This window comes from Eschrichtius robustus, chromosome 8, assembly GCF_028021215.1.
Source record: "Eschrichtius robustus isolate mEscRob2 chromosome 8, mEscRob2.pri, whole genome shotgun sequence".
Taxonomy (NCBI): Eukaryota; Metazoa; Chordata; class Mammalia; order Artiodactyla; family Eschrichtiidae; genus Eschrichtius; species Eschrichtius robustus.
This window is the reverse complement of record NC_090831.1, coordinates 9,176,654-9,195,087: the sequence shown is the minus strand read 5'-3', so window position 1 is coordinate 9,195,087 and position 18,434 is coordinate 9,176,654. Positions and strand designations below refer to the sequence as shown.

The following is an 18,434-nucleotide window of genomic DNA, read 5'->3' as shown; positions in this document are numbered from 1 at the left end:
CAGGCCCGCGGCTCCGAGCTCGGCTGTCGCAGCGCGGTCGCCGGAGGACCGCGGCCGGGGCGCGGGCGGCGCCAGTGCGCAGGCGCAGCGGGCGGGAGGGGACGCGCTCGGGGCGCGCGCGCGGGGCAGCAGGCGCCCCAACTCTGCCCGCCGCGCCCCGGCGCCTCGCCGCCCGCCCGCCCGCCCGCCCGGCGCCCCGGCCGGCGAGGGGCGCGCCCGCTGCATGGCGCTGGGATGGCGGGGGCGCCGCGCGGCCGAGGCGGCGGCGGAGGCGGAGGCGGAGGCGGCGCGGGCGAGTCTGGGGGCGCCGAGCGGGCGGCGGGGCCGGGCGGCCGGCGCGGGCTGCGGGCGTGCGACGAGGAGTTCGCGTGCCCCGAGCTGGAGGCGCTGTTCCGCGGCTACACGCTGCGGCTGGAGCAGGCGGCCACGCTGAAGGCGCTGGCCGTGCTCAGCCTGCTGGCGGGCGCGCTGGCCCTGGCCGAGCTGCTGGGCGCGCCGGGGCCCGCGCCCGGCCTGGCCAAGGGCTCGCACCCCGTGCACTGCGTGCTCTTCCTGGCGCTGCTCGTGGTCACCAACGTCCGCTCGCTGCAGGTGCCCCAGCTGCAGCAGGTCGGCCAGCTCGCGCTGCTCTTCAGCCTCACCTTCGCGCTGCTCTGCTGTCCCTTCGCGCTCGGCGGCCCCGCCGGGGCCCACGCCGGGGCGGCAGCGGTGCCGGTGGCAGCCGACCAGGGCGTCTGGCAGCTCCTTTTGGTCACCTTCGTCTCCTATGCCCTGCTGCCCGTGCGCAGCCTGCTGGCCATCGGCTTCGGGCTCGTGGTGGCCGCCTCGCATTTGCTGGTCACGGCTACCTTGGTCCCCGCCAAGCGCCCACGTCTCTGGAGGACGGTAAGTGCCGCCGCGCGCTCCCGATCCGGTCTGGGACACACCTGCCCGGGGAGGGACTGGGAACGTGGGGAGAAGGGCGCGCATCGCCCGGTTGGGCAGGTGGGGAAACTGAGGCCCCGAATTGGAGGGGGGACGTTCAAGGTCACTCAGAGAATTGGGGACACAGTGGGGGCTGGCACCCTGGGGCCGACTCTTTTCCGAGTTACAGCCCACAAAGCGTTCCTGGGTGTGGAATGTGGAGACGGGTAGACTAGTGCAGAGAGGGCAAGGATTGGCAAGGTCAGGCAGCTGGTGAGCGGCCAGGTGCGGCCAGAGCTCGGGTCCGACGCTGTCTGTCTGCACCCATCCCCGCAGGAGGTACGAAAAGTAGGCGCGGGGAGCGGGCCAGGGCAGGCAGGATTCCTGCGGGCTGTGCGCACAGCCCAGGGTGCCTCTCCCTCGCGCCTGGAGCCTGGAGCCCACGCGGGGCTCGCAGGGTCCCCCTCCCAACCCTGCCGCCATGGGGGAGGTGGGAAGGGGACAAGGACTTTGGCCCCCTCCAGCCACCCTGGCGCCCAGTTGTGGACCCGTTTGGGGTCCACGGGGACAGGGTTTGCCAAGGTCGCACAGGGCTCTGGTCTCTTTCGACCTGCTCTGCCGCAGCCGGGACCCAGGCTCGCAGCGCCTGAACTTTGTCACTGTCTTTCCCGGGCGGGCAAGATCGCGGCGAGGATCCCATGCCGGCTGCTTCCTGCGGGCTCCTCCCCAGCCCAAGGACCCCAGAGGTCTGAGGCAGATGTCTTGCCGCGTGGTGCTTTTGGAGCTTTTCTGTGCAGCCCAGCCCATCCTACCTGGGCTTGGAGGGCCCTGAGGGAGGGTTTTGTTTCTGCCTCTGGCTGCATTTTGGCAAGAGGGCGGGGGAATCTGATGGGGTGGGGGAGCCCATCTAGGGAGAGAAAGGGGGAGATGGGGGAGATGGGGTGAGGAGGGGAAGCTGGACAGATCTGGCTTTGGGAGGAACAACTGGGGTGGGGGGAGTGATGGGTGTCAGACAGCTGGGGCTGGGGCCCCACTAAGGACCCACCACCCGAGGACCAAGGGAGGGGCCCCCAGACGGTGATGCCCGGGATGCACGGGGTCAGAGGGGCCATGGGACACACAGGAGTGACACAATGCTGGACCTATATTTCAGGACCCAGAGAGGCCAGTGTGTGGTGAGGGCTGGGAGGGGAGGAGGAGGGAGTATGTGCAGAGGGGCTGGGGGGTGGGGGGAAGAGAGGAGGGGAAGTAGGGGTGAAGGCCGGAGGCAGAGAGGAGGCAGAGATAAAGGCAGAAAAAAGGGAAAAGGGCCAGAGGGCTGCGTGCCCCCAGGGAGGGGAGGAAGGGATGGGAGGGGGAAGGGAGAGAGGGGAGGGGAGGGGGGAGGGTTTGGTTCTCCAGCAGGCCTCCTATGGGCTTTGAGTGGGGCTTGTTTGACCTTCGCAGGGGGCACCCCTGTACCTCTCCCCCAATAACCCTCCCATGTGTTGTGGTTGCCCCTCTCCCCCCCACCCAGCCAGGCCCCCCCAGCAAGGACAACTTCCCTACCAGGACCGGGAGGGAGGCTCAGAGGCCAGGTCAGCTCCAGGTGGGGAGGGGGCCTGGACAGGCCTGGGCTGGGGCCTGGCTCAGTTCTGGTTGCACCCAGGGCTTCCAGTCAGCTGCTTCAGTGACAGGCAGTACTATTGTCTTCTCCTTTTCTAATAACCAATGCTCTATGTAGCCTGTAGTCATTCCTTTTAGAGAATTAAAAGATTAAAAGAGAGAGGGGGGAGGGGTGCGGCAGGGGGGTGGGGGGAGTGAGTCTGTAAAGGTGCCTCGGGCACTCAGAACTCTGCCCCTTCCCCAGGATAAGAGGAGCTCCTGTATTCTAGGGAGGAAGGGAGACCATCCTGGGGGCGCGGGAGTCGTAGGGAGCAGACATCCGGGGTTCACTGCTACTGGCTGTGATTCCCTGGGCAATGCAGACCCTTCCTTTCCTGAGCCTCAGTTTCCCCACCTGTCTAAAGGGCATCGCAGCTCCCCTGCAGGGCTGTGGTGAAAGTGAAAAGTTCATACTGGAAAAGCACATATTCGAAATCTTGGGCCCCTTCTGAATCGTTTTGGCGTCTTTAGAATGTTCATATTCAAGCCCACGAGTCTGTACAGGTGGTGGTGATACTGACAGATAGATGGGGATGGATGCAGAGAAATATGTGGTGATCCGACTGTATGGTGCCCCAGGGATTCTCCCTTCCAATTAGAAAATTCTGGGAGTCTGTGAAATCTGTCCTTGGTGAGCTCTGCAACTTGGTATTCGAGACCAGTGAAGAAGATGGCACCCACGTTTCCGAAGCATGTCCGTTGCTACACGCTTCACCGCCTCCCTGCCATCTTGCAGTACACTCACCTGCTGACAGCGCTGCTCTCGCAGGATGGAATTTGGGGCAGGCAGAAGCCCTGGCAGGACACAGGGTAGAGGCCAAAAAGAGGCAGAAGAAGGACTGCATGAATGAGGCGGCCTGTGCAGGGGTGCTGCCTTTGCTGCATATATGCAGCGTGTCATATGCTCGCTGGAGAAAGCGTGCTCTGGGGACTGAGACCGGGGTTCAAGTGTGGGCTCCCAGAGCCTCAGGCCCTCCGCAGGGAGGCTCTAGGGCTTTCTTGCAGCAATCCTGTGCCGCCCTGGTGTGTGGGAATCTGGGGACGCAGCCATGTGCTTTTGGGCTCTGTAGAGCCGGGGCCAGCCCAGATGCTGGGAGGCAGAGGTGGACATGCAGAAAGCCGGCCATGTGACTGCACTGCTGAAATTTGGGGGGCTCCACCCTTCCCCGAGAGGGTGTGCCTGCTGCTTTCCGCTAGAGCAGAAAGAGTTTAGGGGCAATGGCCTTATTCCCACCTGGCCCAGCACCAAGGATGAGCCCCATTAATGTGGACCGGACTGGGTCCCCTCCCTCTCCCAGCCCCTTGCTTTCAGGGCCCCCTGGTTGTACCTAAACACAGTCACTCACTTTTATTTAACTGGGCAACGTGTCAGAACTGAAGGCATCACGTTCAAGAACACCTGAGGCCTGCTCAGAACCAGCAGCGGTGGGCAGGCTGGAGGGCATGGGGTGGGGGGGTGAGCACAGCAGCCTGGGGTCCTGGGGCTTCGAGGGTGGCGGAGGAGGGGAGGGGGAGATGCCAGATTTGTCCCTTGCTGACTGACAGAGCCTTGAGGGGCGAGGCTTGGGGGGGGGAGGGGACCGTGCTCAGGGACACGTGGGCTGGGGCGTGGCGGGGAAGTAGAGTCAGGGGTGCTTGTGAAGGTCATTGCCGGGGAGTGATGGTGGGGCAGGAGGGGTGTCTCTGGAGATGGCTTGCTGGCTCAGGGTGCCTGCCCTGCCCCTCAGGTGCCTTGCCTGTTTGACGGGTGCAGGGCGCAGAGCCCCGGCTTCCTCCCTGTGCCAACTCTCTCCTCAGGGCTCCCTCCCGGATGCCCGCTTTTTGGGCAGGTGGGTCAGGATTGCTGTCTTTTTTCAGAGGGGGGATAGCGAGGGTCCACTGCAGTGTGCAACTTGCAGTGCAGTTTGATTGCCTATCAACGTAAAGGAAATGTGTTTAGTGCCTGAACCACAGAAAGGGTAACAAATCGCTGCAGTCCTGGGGAGGTGGGAGCTGGCCAGAATTCCCCCTGCCCCTCCAGTTTGGTCTGAGCCCTTGAGGAGAACGTGAGTGCTGGCAGGTAGAGCCACGTGACCGCTCTCAGAATCACCACGTGCGCTGGCTGTACTGGCTGCCACACGGGAGCCCATGCCTCCCGCCCCTATGTGTCTCCCACCTCTCCTTCCAGACAGGCCTCCGGGGCGTCTATCAGGACCTGTGTCCCTCCCTCAGCCCAGCGCCTCCTCAGGCGGGGCCCTCCCCCCCCCCCCCATGGCCCCCTGCTCCACTGGCTGGCCCTCTTCCCCTCTGGTCCTCTGCATCTCCCCTCACCCCGCCTCCCTAGACCCTCTCCTGACCAGCCTGCCTCTGCAGCCGTGCCTCACAGCCGGCCCCTCACCCCGGCGGGGCCCCTTCTCCTCTGGCTGGGCTCTTTTCTAGGTGGGGCCCCTCTCCTGCTGCACTTCACCCCCCAGCCTCCCAACTGCCCCCTACTGGTACCTCCCTCTCCCTCCCCTGCCCTGGCTGGATCCCATCACCCGTTTGCTCACCAGCCTTGGCTGCCCCAGTGCTGCCCTGGCCGGGGCTGAAGCAGGGAGGCAGGAGGTGGCTTGTCCTCGGCTGGACGCTCTTCCCCCAGGCCTCCCGTCACTGGGCAGGGCTCAGCCCCACAGCTCCCGGTCTTACAGCCCCAGCTTCCCACCCCCTGCACATTACAGCCCGGCTGCTCCCGGAGCCTTGGGCAGTGTCCAGTGCCTCCTCCAGGCCTCCAGGTTCATGTCCAGTGGGCATCCCACAGGGAACACCTGATTCCCCCACCCCCTTGTGTGATGGGCGGTCCCCTCCCTAAACCTGGTCTGTTTCCATCACAGCTGTGCCATCCTCCCCTCAGGGCAGCCTGCTCTAACGGTAAGAAGCACCTAGAGCCAGCTACACCAGGGCAGCAGGAACTAGGGACGTGGGGCCTGGGTGAGGGGGAACCGTCCTGGCATCGGGCGAGGGTTCCCACCTGTTCCCCCTCCGGGCGGTCCTGTGGGCCCCAGGCTTTCCTCTGTGGCCGCAGGACCCCCAGACTGTCCACGTGCTGGAGTCTGGCCCCCCGGTGGACCTGGTGGAAGGGCCGGGGACCAGGCGGAGCAGACATGGCTGTGAAGCCTCTGCAGCTGCCCAGGCTGGGGCACCTTCTCTGGACAGTTCTGCGATCCACGTTTGGGTGCCAGGCCCCGAGCTAGGGGACCAGACCACCTGCCCCCCAGGAAGTTAGTCTTTGGGGACCCCAATCAACAACTGGAACTGCAGTCTGTGCTGGGGGGAGTGTGTGTGACCTTCGGAGGCGTGGGAAGGGCACAAGGCAGACAGGGGGCTCAGGGTGGCCTCCTGAGGGCAGTGCCTCCAGCCACGGTTCTGGACAGATGAGGCCAAGGGGCTGCTGGGCCCTGGGGCTGCAGGGGGCTGCCTGAGGGACTGAGCCGGTCACCATGGGGCCAGGGAGGAGGGCGTGGAAGAAAGGGCAGGTGGGGGGAGGCCCTGGGGCTCGGGCCACAAGGAATATTTGGAGGTGTCCCTCAAGCGGGTCCTGTGGGGAAACGTCCCCACCCGCTGCCCTTTCCAGGGGCTCACAGTGGTTCTGGGGTGATGCCCTTCTCCCTTCACATCTGTGAGGTCCAGAGGGTCAGGGCCCAGCCTCTGGGTTGACGGGTCTCCTGCCGGCTCTGTGTTCCTGCAGGCTTGGAGCCCAGAAATATCCTCGGCTCATTTCCTGACTCAGATGGGGTGGGTCAGAATTCCCAGCACCGCGGGGGCTCTGCTCCGAGCTGTGGTGCTGTGGGCAGGGGGACTTATCCTGTGCCTCAGTGTCCTCCGAGGTCACGCCCGTGGTTGTGTACGTGCAGGTGGCCCTCTGGGACCGTGGCTTCCCCGCAGCGTGGGGCCAGCACCCAGTGAAGTGGGAGTCTCCTCTTGTCATCACAAATTGAGCGTAGCCTGTGACCTGCGAGTTTTCCCTACCTCGGTGACCGTGTGTCTGGTCTTGGTCAAACGCTGAAAGAGACGCGCAGGATGCCGGTGGCAGGCCGTCTGTCCAGACTGTGCCCTTTGGGTGTTTCCATCGCTTCCGGCCGGTGTGCTGTTGGGAGCCCTACCGTAGCACAGCCCAGCTTGGGTCCCTGGCAGTGGCAGCCAGAGGGCTGTGTCTGTGCTGAGGCCTCCCCAGGGCCAGGGCTTCGCTCGTCCATGTGCCAGGCTGCGCAGGGGCTGGCGGTGGGGCAGGAAGGGCCGCATGGCAGCCAGGAGGCCTGGGCCACCACCCCGCCCCTGCACCTCTGGGTGAGACCCTGTTCCCGGACTGCAGGCACCTTAGTTTGCACCGAGGGGCTGAGCCAGGCAGGCAGAAAAGACCTTCCCGCCCCTAAGTGCTGGGTTCCGCCATGTGTGAGGATGTGAGTCATGTGTGGTCCGTCATCTCTCTCACATGCATGTGCATGCACACATACAAACACACTTGAGTGCACACTCACACCCACACAAATGCACGTACAAGCACACTCACGCTCACACACATTCCCACTTGTACGCACGTGCTCTCACACTCACGTGTGTACATGCATGCACACATAAACACACACCCTTGCACGCTCACACAGGAACACACCCACATGCACACTCACAGGCGCGCTCACACACGTTCACGCAACACACTCTGATTATTTTTACTGTTTTCTGGGTGGACGTGTCTCCCCCGAGGGAAATGGGGCCTGGGGCCCTCCAACTCCACGACCAGTGCATGAAATGAGACCAGGCCCCAAGCTCTGCCCAGGTGGGGAGGTCGGGTGAGGGGGCCGTGCGTGTAGGACTGAGAGCCTTGGGGACGAGTGACAAGGGCCGGGACCCCCACCGGCTGTGTTCCTCTGCCCTCTGTCTGCTTTGCGTCAGTCCAGGCAGGGCGGGCTGGGCTTCCTCGGGCTCACGTCCACGTGCGGGGCGGGGCGTGGCGTGGGGCTGACGCGGCCTCCCCACCCACTGCAGGCTGCCCCTCACTGCGGCGTCTGCGCCCCTCCTGTCTTCGTCCTCCCTGGATCCTGCTCTGTCCCTTTCTGTCCCGGACCCTGTCTTCTTGGATTGGAGAGCGGTGGGATCTGCCTTGATACCGAGCTGCCAGGGTCCTCTGGGCGGGGCTGTGCCGAGCATGCACGCAGCTCTGGGGGTGGGGCCTCTGCGCGCGCCTGCGCGTGTTGTGGACGTGTGCGCACACAGGCCTCTGGCTGCCGCTGCCAGGGACACGTGTAATGTATGTGCATGTGTGTGCACACGTAGGTGCCCGTGTGTACACATGTGCGTGCATCCTGGTGTGCAGGGATGTGAGTGTGTTCACGTGGGTGTGCATGTGTTGGTGGCGTCCAGAGCCCTGAGTCCCACCCCGGACCTGCAGAGCCTGGGTGTCTGGGTTTGAGGCCACCCACTCTTCTTTCAGAACCCAGCACCTGCCTTGCGTCAGGCTTGGCACAGGGTCTGAGGTCTGAGGGCCTGCAGCCTGGGCACAGGGACTGCGAGCAGGGCCGTTGTGTGTCCAGGTCTGGAGTTGGGGGCACTCGCCGAGGTGGGCAGTGCAGCTTGGAAGGAGGCCTGGCCAGGCGCTCGCAGCCTGTGGGGATCCTGTGGGCAGCGGGGCTGCTGCAGGCCCAGAACCAGGGTGCTTATGAGGGATCCCAGGTGAGGGGCCCCTCATGCAGGCAGGTGGAGGGGATGCCCGGGTGAGGGATCCGGGTGCAGGGGGACAGGATGCCCAGGAGAGGGGCCCTGGGGACGGGACTCCCATCTGTGGTGCGTCAGGGTCCCTGGACATGCTGGTGCTCGCTCCTGCTGTCCACGCCCTGCAGAGGTGGAAGCCCTCCCTGTGGGCACATTCCCACTCGGGAGGCAGCTTTCTAGTTTGATTCTGAAGTACAGAGTAACTATATCAGGGCGCAGCTTTTCCTTTGCCGAAGTAGAGCCTGGCTTTCCGGGAGCACAGCTGACTCCGATGGATGGATGGGCCTTTTTGTTCACGCAGTGGCTCGTGTGGGGCCCAAGGCACCATGTGCCCAGGTTGGGGGATGTCAGATGCCACACTCTGGACAAGGAGAATGACCGACCACAGCAGGGCCTGCCCCCTTGAACCCAGGCCGTGCCTGGGACCCTGGCCCTCCGGCCGGCCCTCCTGTGTGGCCTCCTGTCCCGTGCACTGTCCCCCTAGTGCCCTTCTCAGCAGCTGCCTGATGAGCCCGTGTGAGACTGCATTCTTCCAAGGGTGCTTCCCACATCTGCAGTGGCAGTCTCGTGCTGCATGTGGGCATCTGAGGGAGGCGTCCGCTCTGGGACACTCTGCCCACTGCTGCCGGGAGAGCTTGGTCGTGGGCATTGGTGGGAGGGGGAGCCTTGTGCTGGAGTGATGTACTGGAGTGATGGCCTTCTGTGAAATCGTTAGTGCATTTTTCTTAGTGCCTTTGCCTACTTTCCTTATGGGAGAAACACTCTCTTGTTAAGAGAAGGCGTTGCCTCCTGAAACAACCGTGGCCAAAGGGATCTGAAATGTGTGCTCTTTGAACTTGTTTTGCAAGATGGCTGCTTTCCCAAACACATGTGCCCTGCTGCGTGGATGAGAAGCTCAGTGAGCACATTTGGAGAATCACTGGTTTAGCCTAAGGATTTGGAAATATCTCTGATGCTTTATTTTATTTTTTTTTAATTTTTAAAAAATTTATTTATTTATTTATTTTTGGCTGTGTTGGGTGTTCGTTGCTGTGCGTGGGCTTTCTCTAGTTGCGGCGAACGGGGGCTACTCTTCGTTGCGGTGCGCAGGCTTCTCATTGCAGTGGCTTCTCTTGTTGCAGAGCACGGGCTCTAGGCACGCGGGCTCAGTAGTTGTGGCTCGGGGGCTCTAGAGTGCCGGCTCAGTAGTTGTGGCGCACGGGCTTTGTTACTCCGCGGCATGTGAGATCTTCCCGGCCCAGGGCTCGATCCCGTGTCCCCCGCATTGGCGGGCGGATTCTTAACCACTCTGCCACCAGGGAAGCCCCTGCTGCTTTATTTTAAAGCACATCGTTACCTGCAGGAATCACAAGTGGTTCCTGGGCACTCGCTGTGTCCCTGGAGCACCCTGTGCAGTGGACCCTTTTCTGCAGTCCACTTTGTTCAAGGCTCAGAAATGGGCAGTGGGGTGAGACCCTCTTTGTGGATAGAGTCGGTGTCCAGGTGTGTAAAGGTGAACGGAGGCGCTGAAATACTGCAGGTGCTGTGGACGGGTGGGTGGGACTTGGAGGCACACGTTCCTGTGGCCCAGCTCACTTGTGCACCAGCAGGTGGGGTGAGCCGGGACCCCAACACCAGGAGGTGCCCTTGATGAAGATGCCGAGGGTTACATAGCACTGCGCCTGGGTCCCCCTGCCCCTACCTAGGTGTGGCAATCACAGCCCAGCGGGCCTCAGCCTTGGGGCTTAGAAACCCAATGGCAGGAGCTCACAAGAGCCCATGAGAATCTTTTAAAAAATAACTTGTTTTTATTTTATTTTTATTACGGAAACTTCAATCATACACAAGAGTAGAGGGACCAGCGTGGTGATTTCTTGGGTAGAAGCCCTCAGCTCCAACAGTTATCAACATTCTGCCCTTCTTCTTTCGAAAGATGGTAGATGGTAGCCCTAAAATACTTCTGTTAATTCAAAAACAGAGCAATTTTTTCAGTTTTTAGCAATTTTTCCAGCTATGCTTGAAAAGGTGACAAGCGCACCACCCGGCTGGCGGTGACTGAGCGGAGGTGGGAATGAATGGGTCCCCCTGTGAGCACCCTGGGAAAGGAGGTGAGAGGGACCCAGGGGTCTTGGGGCCTGGCCCACAGACCAAACGCACAGCTGCTCTGCAGGGTGGGGTGGGGGGCGTGTGGAGAGTCAGGGGGTGGTGGAGCGGGGGGGTGGGTGCGTTGGACAGCAGCTCCCTCCTTGTCTCGTGGCCGCACTGCCCTCTGTGACTGTGAGAAGGACGTCCTTGGAGCCGCACCCTTGAGTCCGCACACCTGGCTTCTCTGCAGGACGGGCCCTTGAGTCCCGTGCTGGGGACAGTCTGGGCGGCGGCAGATTGAAAATGGATCAAGTTCAGTGGAGGAGTTTGAATGCTAAATAGGGGTGATCTTGGGGTGCCTCGGGATTGGGGGGGTCAGGAAGCCTCCGAGTGAAAGGAGGGGAACCCTTGCGGGCAGAGGCATCAGTGAGTGGCAGCAGCGCCGAGGGACGAGCGTGGTCTCCCCAGAGCTGCGCACTGCATGGGCCGTGGGGGATCTGGGTGCGACACACTCTGTACGTGGATGCGGGAAGGGGGACAGGTGAGCAGCCGGCCTGGGAAAGTGGGCAGAGCATGGGGCTCCTCGGGTCTCAGGCCTGCCGTGGAGGTGGGACGTTGTCCTGGAGACCACGGGAGTGTGAGAGCAGCAACCGGGGGTGTGGGTGCAGTGACCGGGGGACGATCTTCGGCTGATATTTGAACTCTTTTCCAAATTGCCATGAACCTTTTAAAATTCTTGTTTTTTTCTTTGTGGTGTGTGTGTGTGTTATTTCCCCTTATGAAGGGTCCCTCTGAGGACACCAGGGGCACACGTCAGGTGGCTGCTTTTCCCGTTTAACTGCCCAGCTTGTAAACCTAAAGTGTCTGCCCTTCCTTCCTGAGGCCCTTTGGGGATGGGGGCGGGGCCCTCTGGGTGGTCCAGGTCTGACCCAGGCGCTTCGTGCGTGCTTTCCCTGTTTGGCTTCTTCTGTCTTTACATACTTGGGGCTGACCAAGCGCACTGCAGAGAAGCCTTTGGGGGAAGCCCAGCCCAGCGGAATTCCACTGGGAGACAGAGGGTCGGGGGTGTGAATGTCTGAAACACAGCCCACATGTGTTTCAGCACCAATGGGGTGCTTGGCTCTGTCTCTCAGCTCAGCCCGCCGTTCTGAGATGGCCCCTTATGAGATGGGGAGTTTGGTGGGCAAGGGTCCCAGGGGCGAGGCCGGGCCCTGTGTCTACACTGGGCGTGGTCACTGTGCTGGGGGACTGGACTCTTGGCCAGGTGGGATTATGCCCCACCCGCCTGGGCCCTGTGGAATTGGCGCCAGCGTGGGGTCTCCCTTAGGGAAGAGGTGCAGTGCAGACCACACTCCTGGGTCCACGTGGGGACCAGGCCCTGAGCAGCCCCTTGGCTGGGGCCGTGAGAGCCGCAGCGGTCCTGGTGCCATCATCCCCGGCGAAAGCAGCCCCAGGCCGGGTGTGGTCCTGCTGGTCACCTGTGTGCCAGCCCCGGCCCAGCCTTGGAGCCCAGAAGCCAGTGGTCGGGCTCCGGAGGAGGGGGTTTCTTCTGGATTGCTGTCTCACCACGCCAAAGAGATGTCCATTTGGCTAGTGTCCAGTGCTGGAGGGTCCCCCTGGAGTGGGACCCCCTTGGAGGTCCCCACCTGGGAGGAGGTCCACTGAGACGTGGCACAAGTCTTCCCCGGGCCAAGTGGCTGTTTCCCACGTGAGCCTTAGAGGTGCCCGGGCACAGTTCCAGAGCTGCCGACTGCCGTCCGTGGCAAGAAGCCGTGGGCTCCCCCGGGCTGGGCAATTCTGCCCGGACTGGCTGCTAGCTCCCCTGGCCCAGGTGTTGTCTTGGGGCCTTCCCGGAGAGTCCGAGGGGTGATCTGCCGCTGTTTCCTTCCTGTGCTGAGCTGTGAGTGATGTCAGTGCCCCATGGGCTCGCCGGGAGTGCAGCCGGGCTGGGCTGGCCCCAGATGGGATCACTGCTGCAGCCGTGGCGGGTGATGCCTCCCGATGCCTCCTCCCCGGACTCTCCATCCCTCAGCCTGTGGTCACCTGCATCTCTGAGATGCTCACGGTGACCCCCGGCCTGTCTCCTTTGTGGTTTCTGCACAGCAGGTGCTAAACCCTGTGGTCGCCGTCTTCCGGGCACCTCCGGCCAGGCCGCGAGTTCAGAGAGCTTCATGGGAGGACTTGTTTTTTTTTTTTTTTTTGCTACGCCACGAGTCACGTGGGATCTTAGTTCCCCGACCAGGGGTTGAACCCGTGCCCCCTGCAGTGGAAGTGCGGACTCTTAACCACTGGACCGCCAGGGAAGTCCAAGAGAGCTTCGTGGGGGAAATGAAAACTCCTGAACCCTGGGGAGACCTCGGGGGTGGCCGGTTTGGGTCAGTAGATGCGTTGGGCGTGTGAGGAAGCTCCCGTCTGGCAAGGTGCAGGTGGGGGGACGCCTGGTCCTAATGGCTCACATCAGGGGGGCTCCAGGTGGGAGGGCCCTGGGGATTCCCGGGGTGGGGTGACAGGTGGTTGGCAGACGCCCTCCCCCAGTCTCCCTGAAGTGTCCCTTCCCCCCAGTGGTCCCATTTTAAGAAATCCCTTTGATGGGTGCTGCTGGAGTGGGGGGCAGCTCCCAGCTCACTGCAGGGGTGGGGAGAATGTGTGGTTTTCCTGCAGGATGAAGGGCCCGCAGGTGGTCTGAAGCGGAGTGGAGTGGAGTATGGGCTTTGTTTGTGAGGGTGCCACTCAGATTCCCTAGCCGCGGCCATAGTCCCTCCTCACAGGACAGATTAGCAGCTGATAGCAGTGGGGAGGTGAGCTACGCGGGGCAGAGGGAGAACAGCTGCTTCCCCCTGAGTGGGCTCCAGCGGAGCCCAGCGAGGGATGCGGTGGCCAGCGGTGGACGGGGGCAGGGGGAGCGTCTTTCTGCTGGGCAGACTAGCAGCCCTTGGCCTCGCCATTGTACCTGGGAGGGGTGCTGACCACACACATGGCAGGGGTGTGTGTGTGTGTGTGTGTGTGTGCGTGAGACCCAGGACCCTGGCAGATGAGGACTGACTGACTGGTCAGTCACCTTGACACACACACACACACACACACACACACACACTGGCGCGCGCGCGCGCGCACACACACACACACACACACACACACACACACACACACACACACACACACACACACACACACACACACACACACACACACACACACACACACACACACACACACACACACACACACTGGCTCTTTTATGCCCCCCCAGGGACTCGCCATTCCTGTTTGTAATCTAAGCCCAAAGATGGCAGGAAGGAAGCTAAGATGATGAGAAAATCCCAGAAGGGAGGCTTCTGTTCTTCTCAACTATAGTTTTAATTTCAAGGGCTGGGGTCCACCCTTCACTTCCACCCGTGCAGGCCTTTCCGAGGGTCCCCTCACGCGGGCTCTCGTGGCTCCAGCGGCCCCGCCCCCTCCCCCAGGGCTGGCCCTTCCGGGTCCCTGTGTCCAGCCAGTGCCCAGGGTCTCTGCTGCCGTCTCAACAGTCGGCTCACGTTCTGCCCGTGTCGCAGCCACTCCCTGACTCCCTGGCACCTGTGATGGGGTCCTTGTCCTGAAACCCCGCTGCCCTGAGAGCGTCCTGCTGCCCTTGCCCTGCCCCCACCTTCCACACTTCCCACTGGACACTCAGCCCCACCTTCCCTGGGCCTTGTGTGGAGGACGAGGGGCGGGTGAGGCCCCGGCCATGCCCCGACCAGCCACAAGCCCGGCAGCCCTGAAGCCCATGACTGCCACCACCCGTGCAGAGCCCCCAAGGCCCATCCACCCAAGGCGTGGATCCAGAGATGTGCCCGTGGCCTGGCGGGCCCTGGAGTTACGTGCCTGTGTTTGGGACGTCCTGGCCTTGGGACCTCGGGGAGATTTAACCTCTCTACGCCCATGTCCTCCCCATAAATGGCAGGCCTCATTTCCGGGCTCACCCACCTGCCCAGGGCCTGCTTGGGGCCTGCATGGTGCCACCTTTGCTTCAGTTTCTAGCAGTCCCTGCTCGTGTGGCCTCCCGGCTGTTTACCTTCTGCCTCCTGGTAAAGGTAGCCCCGCCCTCCTCCCATAGCCCCCTAGAGTCCCGAACAATGGGTTCTCCTTGGTTAAGTTACTGATCTCACAGCCTCTCATGTAAAATCCACAACGATGCGACGTTCAGTGCGTGTAAAGGGGTGGGGGGCGGTGAGCCCTGTTGGTTGTGCAGGAAGCGAAGCTGCCGTGGCCTCGTGCTGAGCGGCAGGGGGAGAGCTGAGGGCAGCGCAGCGGGGCCTGGGGGCCGGAGTGGAAGGTGAGGGTCTTGAACGAGCTCTAGGGTGGCGTGCCAGGGAGGGAGCAGGGACGTGGGACGGCGAAGTGCCGGCGGTGTTTAGAACTCCTGGCGCGCAGGAGACGCTCACTTGACGCGGGCTCCCGGCCCTGCCTGACAAACTAGCCAAGACCTGGGCGTGTGATTCCATCCGCGGGGCGCGTGGGGTTTGCGGGGCAGCGGGTGAGGGCCCTCCGGCTGGAGAGCAGTTGTGTGCCTTCCTGAGTGCAGGCCGACTGCAGGGATGTAAACGCTTGATGAGGAATTCTCCCTCCAAGTCTTTGCCCTGTGTCACAAGAGTGGCAAAATATTGGGAAGTGCTGCGAGTACCGTCGATACGTCACGGTTAAGAGAAAGATGCGCTTCCTCGTGGTTTCCTGCAGTCACTGAATCAGTGATTCTGAACACACGTCCGACCGACAGGGTGGGTGCCCCGGAAGTCCCCAGCGGGGCCACTCGGATGAGGGGACACAGACAGAAGGTCTAGCCCCCCCTCCCCTCTGTGCCCTCCAGGTGGTGGCCTTAACCTCCTGGCTGGGTCTGTAGCTTTGTGGTCACTGTGGACTCAGAAAAGGCCTCCATTCCACGTGCCAGACCAGGCCTGTTTGTTTTCAATCCAGCCTCAGAGCTCATCTCCTCCCAGCCCTGGCAAGGCTCGCCTGGCCCTCTGGGACCTGGAGTGGCCGGGATGGGAGAGCCCTGCCCGCCACAGGGGACATCTGGACAGTTCATGTTGACTGATGACCCCAGGCGCCCACCCACTGCGCGGTGCCAGCTTCTCCCCGCTCTACACCGGCCTTCCCAAGGGGCCGGGGGACCCCCAGTGCCCACTGTGGGGTGGGGTTGGCTACCTGCCCCATGGGCAGAGGCTGATGAGCTGCCGTGGCCATGCACACCTGTCGCCAGGTGATCTCATCCTTTTCCCTGCAGTGCTTCCCCTGCTGGCCGTCTGCCCAGGTCACGGGGCCTGCAGGGCAAGGGCTTGGGAGGGGGATGCACCTGCCAGGCCTGCCCTGCGCGCTCCAGTGCAGTTCCCTGGGCTGCGTGACCTGGTCCACGTGTGCATGTGTCTGTGGGCTGTGTCCCAGCAGCTCCCACCAGCTCAGCCTGCCCCAGAAGCCACGTCACTTTCAGACACTAGGACACGTTGATGCCTTGCCTCTTTGTTTTTTTAAAAAATATTTTCCCCAGTCTAGCTCTTATATTTAGATCTTTGATCCATTTTTTAAAATAAATTTATTTGTTTACTTGTTTTTATTTTTGGCTGTGTTGGGTCTTCGTTGCTGTGCGTAGGCTTTCTCTAGCTGCGGCGAGCGGGGGCTACTCTTCGTTGCGGTGCGCGGGCTTCTCATTGCGGTGGCTTCTCTTGTTGCGGAGCATGGGCTCTAGGCGCATGGGCTTCAGTAGTTGTGGCACGTGGGCTCAGTAGTTGTGGCTCGCGGGCTCTGGAGCGCAGGCTCAGTAGTTGTGGCGCACGGGCTTAGTTGCTCCGCGGTATGTGGGATCTTCCCGGACCAGGGCTCGAACCCGTGTCCCCTGCACTGGCAGGCGGATTCTTAACCACTGCGCCACCAGGGAAGCCTGATGCCTTGCCTCTTATGTGCCTCTCTTGATCGTGGAAAAGCTGGAGTCCCTCCCCACTGCCCATCTGACGATGGATATGAGAGTTGGGACACAGTCTTATCAGGTCTCGTCCGAGACAGCGTGGAGAGAGGTTGGGCAGTGCAGCTGGCAGCGCAGGTGTCTGTGTGTGAGTCCTCCCTCTGCCCCTTTCCAGCAATGTGCCGGGGCCCAGCCACCTCACCATCCCTGTGTCCTCAGTTATTCATTCAACAAATACCAGGGCACCTGCTACGATACGAGAGGCTCTATTCCAGGCTCCCGGATCAGTCGTGGACCTGACAGACTGAGGCCCCTCGAGGGGCAGACAGCAGGCAGGGAAGGTGACAAGTGAGTTAATGTTATAACGTGTTGGAAGACGGTAACTGCTAAAAACAATAGAAGGAAAGGAAGAAGGAAAGAAATAGAACTGGTCAGTGGGAGAATACTCAAAGTCCAGGTGGGAGTGTGTGCGTTTTTAGACACAGGGGTCAGGTAAGCTGTTTTGAGAAGGTGACATGTGAGTGGAGGCCCTGGAGGTTGGGGGTGAGCCAGGCGCTATGTGGGAAAGGGGTTCCCACCCAGGGACGCAGGGCAGAGGCCCTAAGAAAGCAGGCCAGGCCAGGGGGACATGAGGAGGACAGGATGCAGGGGCATCTGGCCTGGGCCACGGAGGGCTTTGGGCGCAGGAAGACTCCGGGCTGGGGGTTCGGAGCAGAGGACCGTGCGGGGAGCCTGCAGGGCTGGGAGGAGTACAGGGCAGGTTAGGAGGTGGCTCGGCAGCCAAGCAGCGGTCGGCAGCGGGGTGTCAGCGCCCCGTCTGTTGGAGACGGAGCCGGGAGGATTTGCTGGTGGGGGAAGTGGGCCCAGGCCTGAGAGGCTTCCAGGGGCCCGGGTCAGCTGAGGTGGGAGAGGCCACTGGGGTGAGTGCTGGGGGTGACCAGGGGTCCTGCCAGGGTCTGTCCCATGCAGGGCTGAGCTGGAGACGTGCATGGGCTGGGGAGAGGCACGGCTGGCTGGTCCAAGCTGAAGGTGTCGATTCGGGGTCTTTGGCACAGGGCTGGGCTCCCAAGGTGAGTGTGGATGAGACACCATGAGGGGTGGAGTTTGGGGTGGAGAGGGGTCCAGGTGTGAGGCATGGACCAGAGGAGGCTGGGGAAGGGGCCAGGGGAGGGGAGCTGATGGTGGGCTGGGCACTGGGACCTGAGCCTGGGCTCAGGATGTGAAGGTGGCCCCGACCTGGTCCCAGACCGCCCAGGGCAGCTGTGGAAGGGAAGGCAGGCTGGGGTGCGGCCCAGGCGGGGGTGAGGTGAGGCCTTTTCAGGAGTTTTGCTGGAAAGGGGAGAAAAATGGGCAGGCCTGGGAGAGGAAGAGGAGTCAAGAGAAGGCTCTCATTTTCAGGGGAAAGAAATAATCACACGCTTGCTGCCGAGGATGACGGTTGGAAGTGGCAGGTCCCAGCTGGAGGGGAGAGGGGGGGCCCCGCGGGCAGTGGGCAGTGGGACCGGCTGGGCTGGGCAGAGGGAGGTCCCCGGGGGAGGAGGGACAGACGAGGATTCCCTTGCGGCCGGAGGAGCACCCCAGGCACAGGCTTGTGCACGGAGCTGGCTTCGACTCCAGAGTGTGAGGGGCAGGGGACTGTCCTGTTGGGCTGTGGAGTTTCAGCTGGAGAAGGAAGAGAGCTCGAAGGGCAAGCCTTCCAAGGGTGGGAAAGGTGCAGGACTGAGGTCCTGGCAGGGCCCTGGCATCCAGGGCAGCGTGGGCTGTGGGAAGGTCCTCGGGGGCCTGGATGCTGAGGCCAGGTGCAGGCAGGTACAGGGAGGCCAGGTGTGCGGGGCTGCTGGGTGTGCCGCGGCCTCTGCAGCGGGGGGCCCTGCCCTTGCCCAGGGCCTCTGTGTGTGTAGTGCTGGCAGGGATGCCGGTGGGGTTGGTGAGGGCTTGGCACTACCAGGACGCCCTGTGGTCCCGCGGCCACGTGCTCTGGGGTGTGGTACTCAGCTTCCACCCCAGCACGTACCCTTCCCCGAGCTCAGAACCCTCTCAGCCTGTTTCCCCCATCACCGCTCCTTCTGCCGGTGTGAACCAACGCCCCCTCTAGGCTACAGCCGCCGCAGGTGACCTCTGGGCCAGTTTCTCTCTGCCTTGTCACCCTCGTCCCTGATCGCTG

At 62.5% G+C, this 18,434-nt stretch overlaps 1 protein-coding gene across 1 annotated transcript in view; it reads left to right on the top strand.

The window, feature by feature from the left end:
• The first annotated feature begins 234 nt into the window (after nt 1–234).
• Nucleotides 235–18,434, top strand: part of ADCY1 (adenylate cyclase 1) — a 122,607-nt gene continuing 104,407 nt past the window's right edge. Inside the window, exon 1 of the mRNA XM_068549936.1 lies at nt 235–885. Coding sequence (XP_068406037.1) covers nt 235–885 — 651 coding nt within the window. The remainder of the gene's footprint in view (nt 886–18,434) is intronic.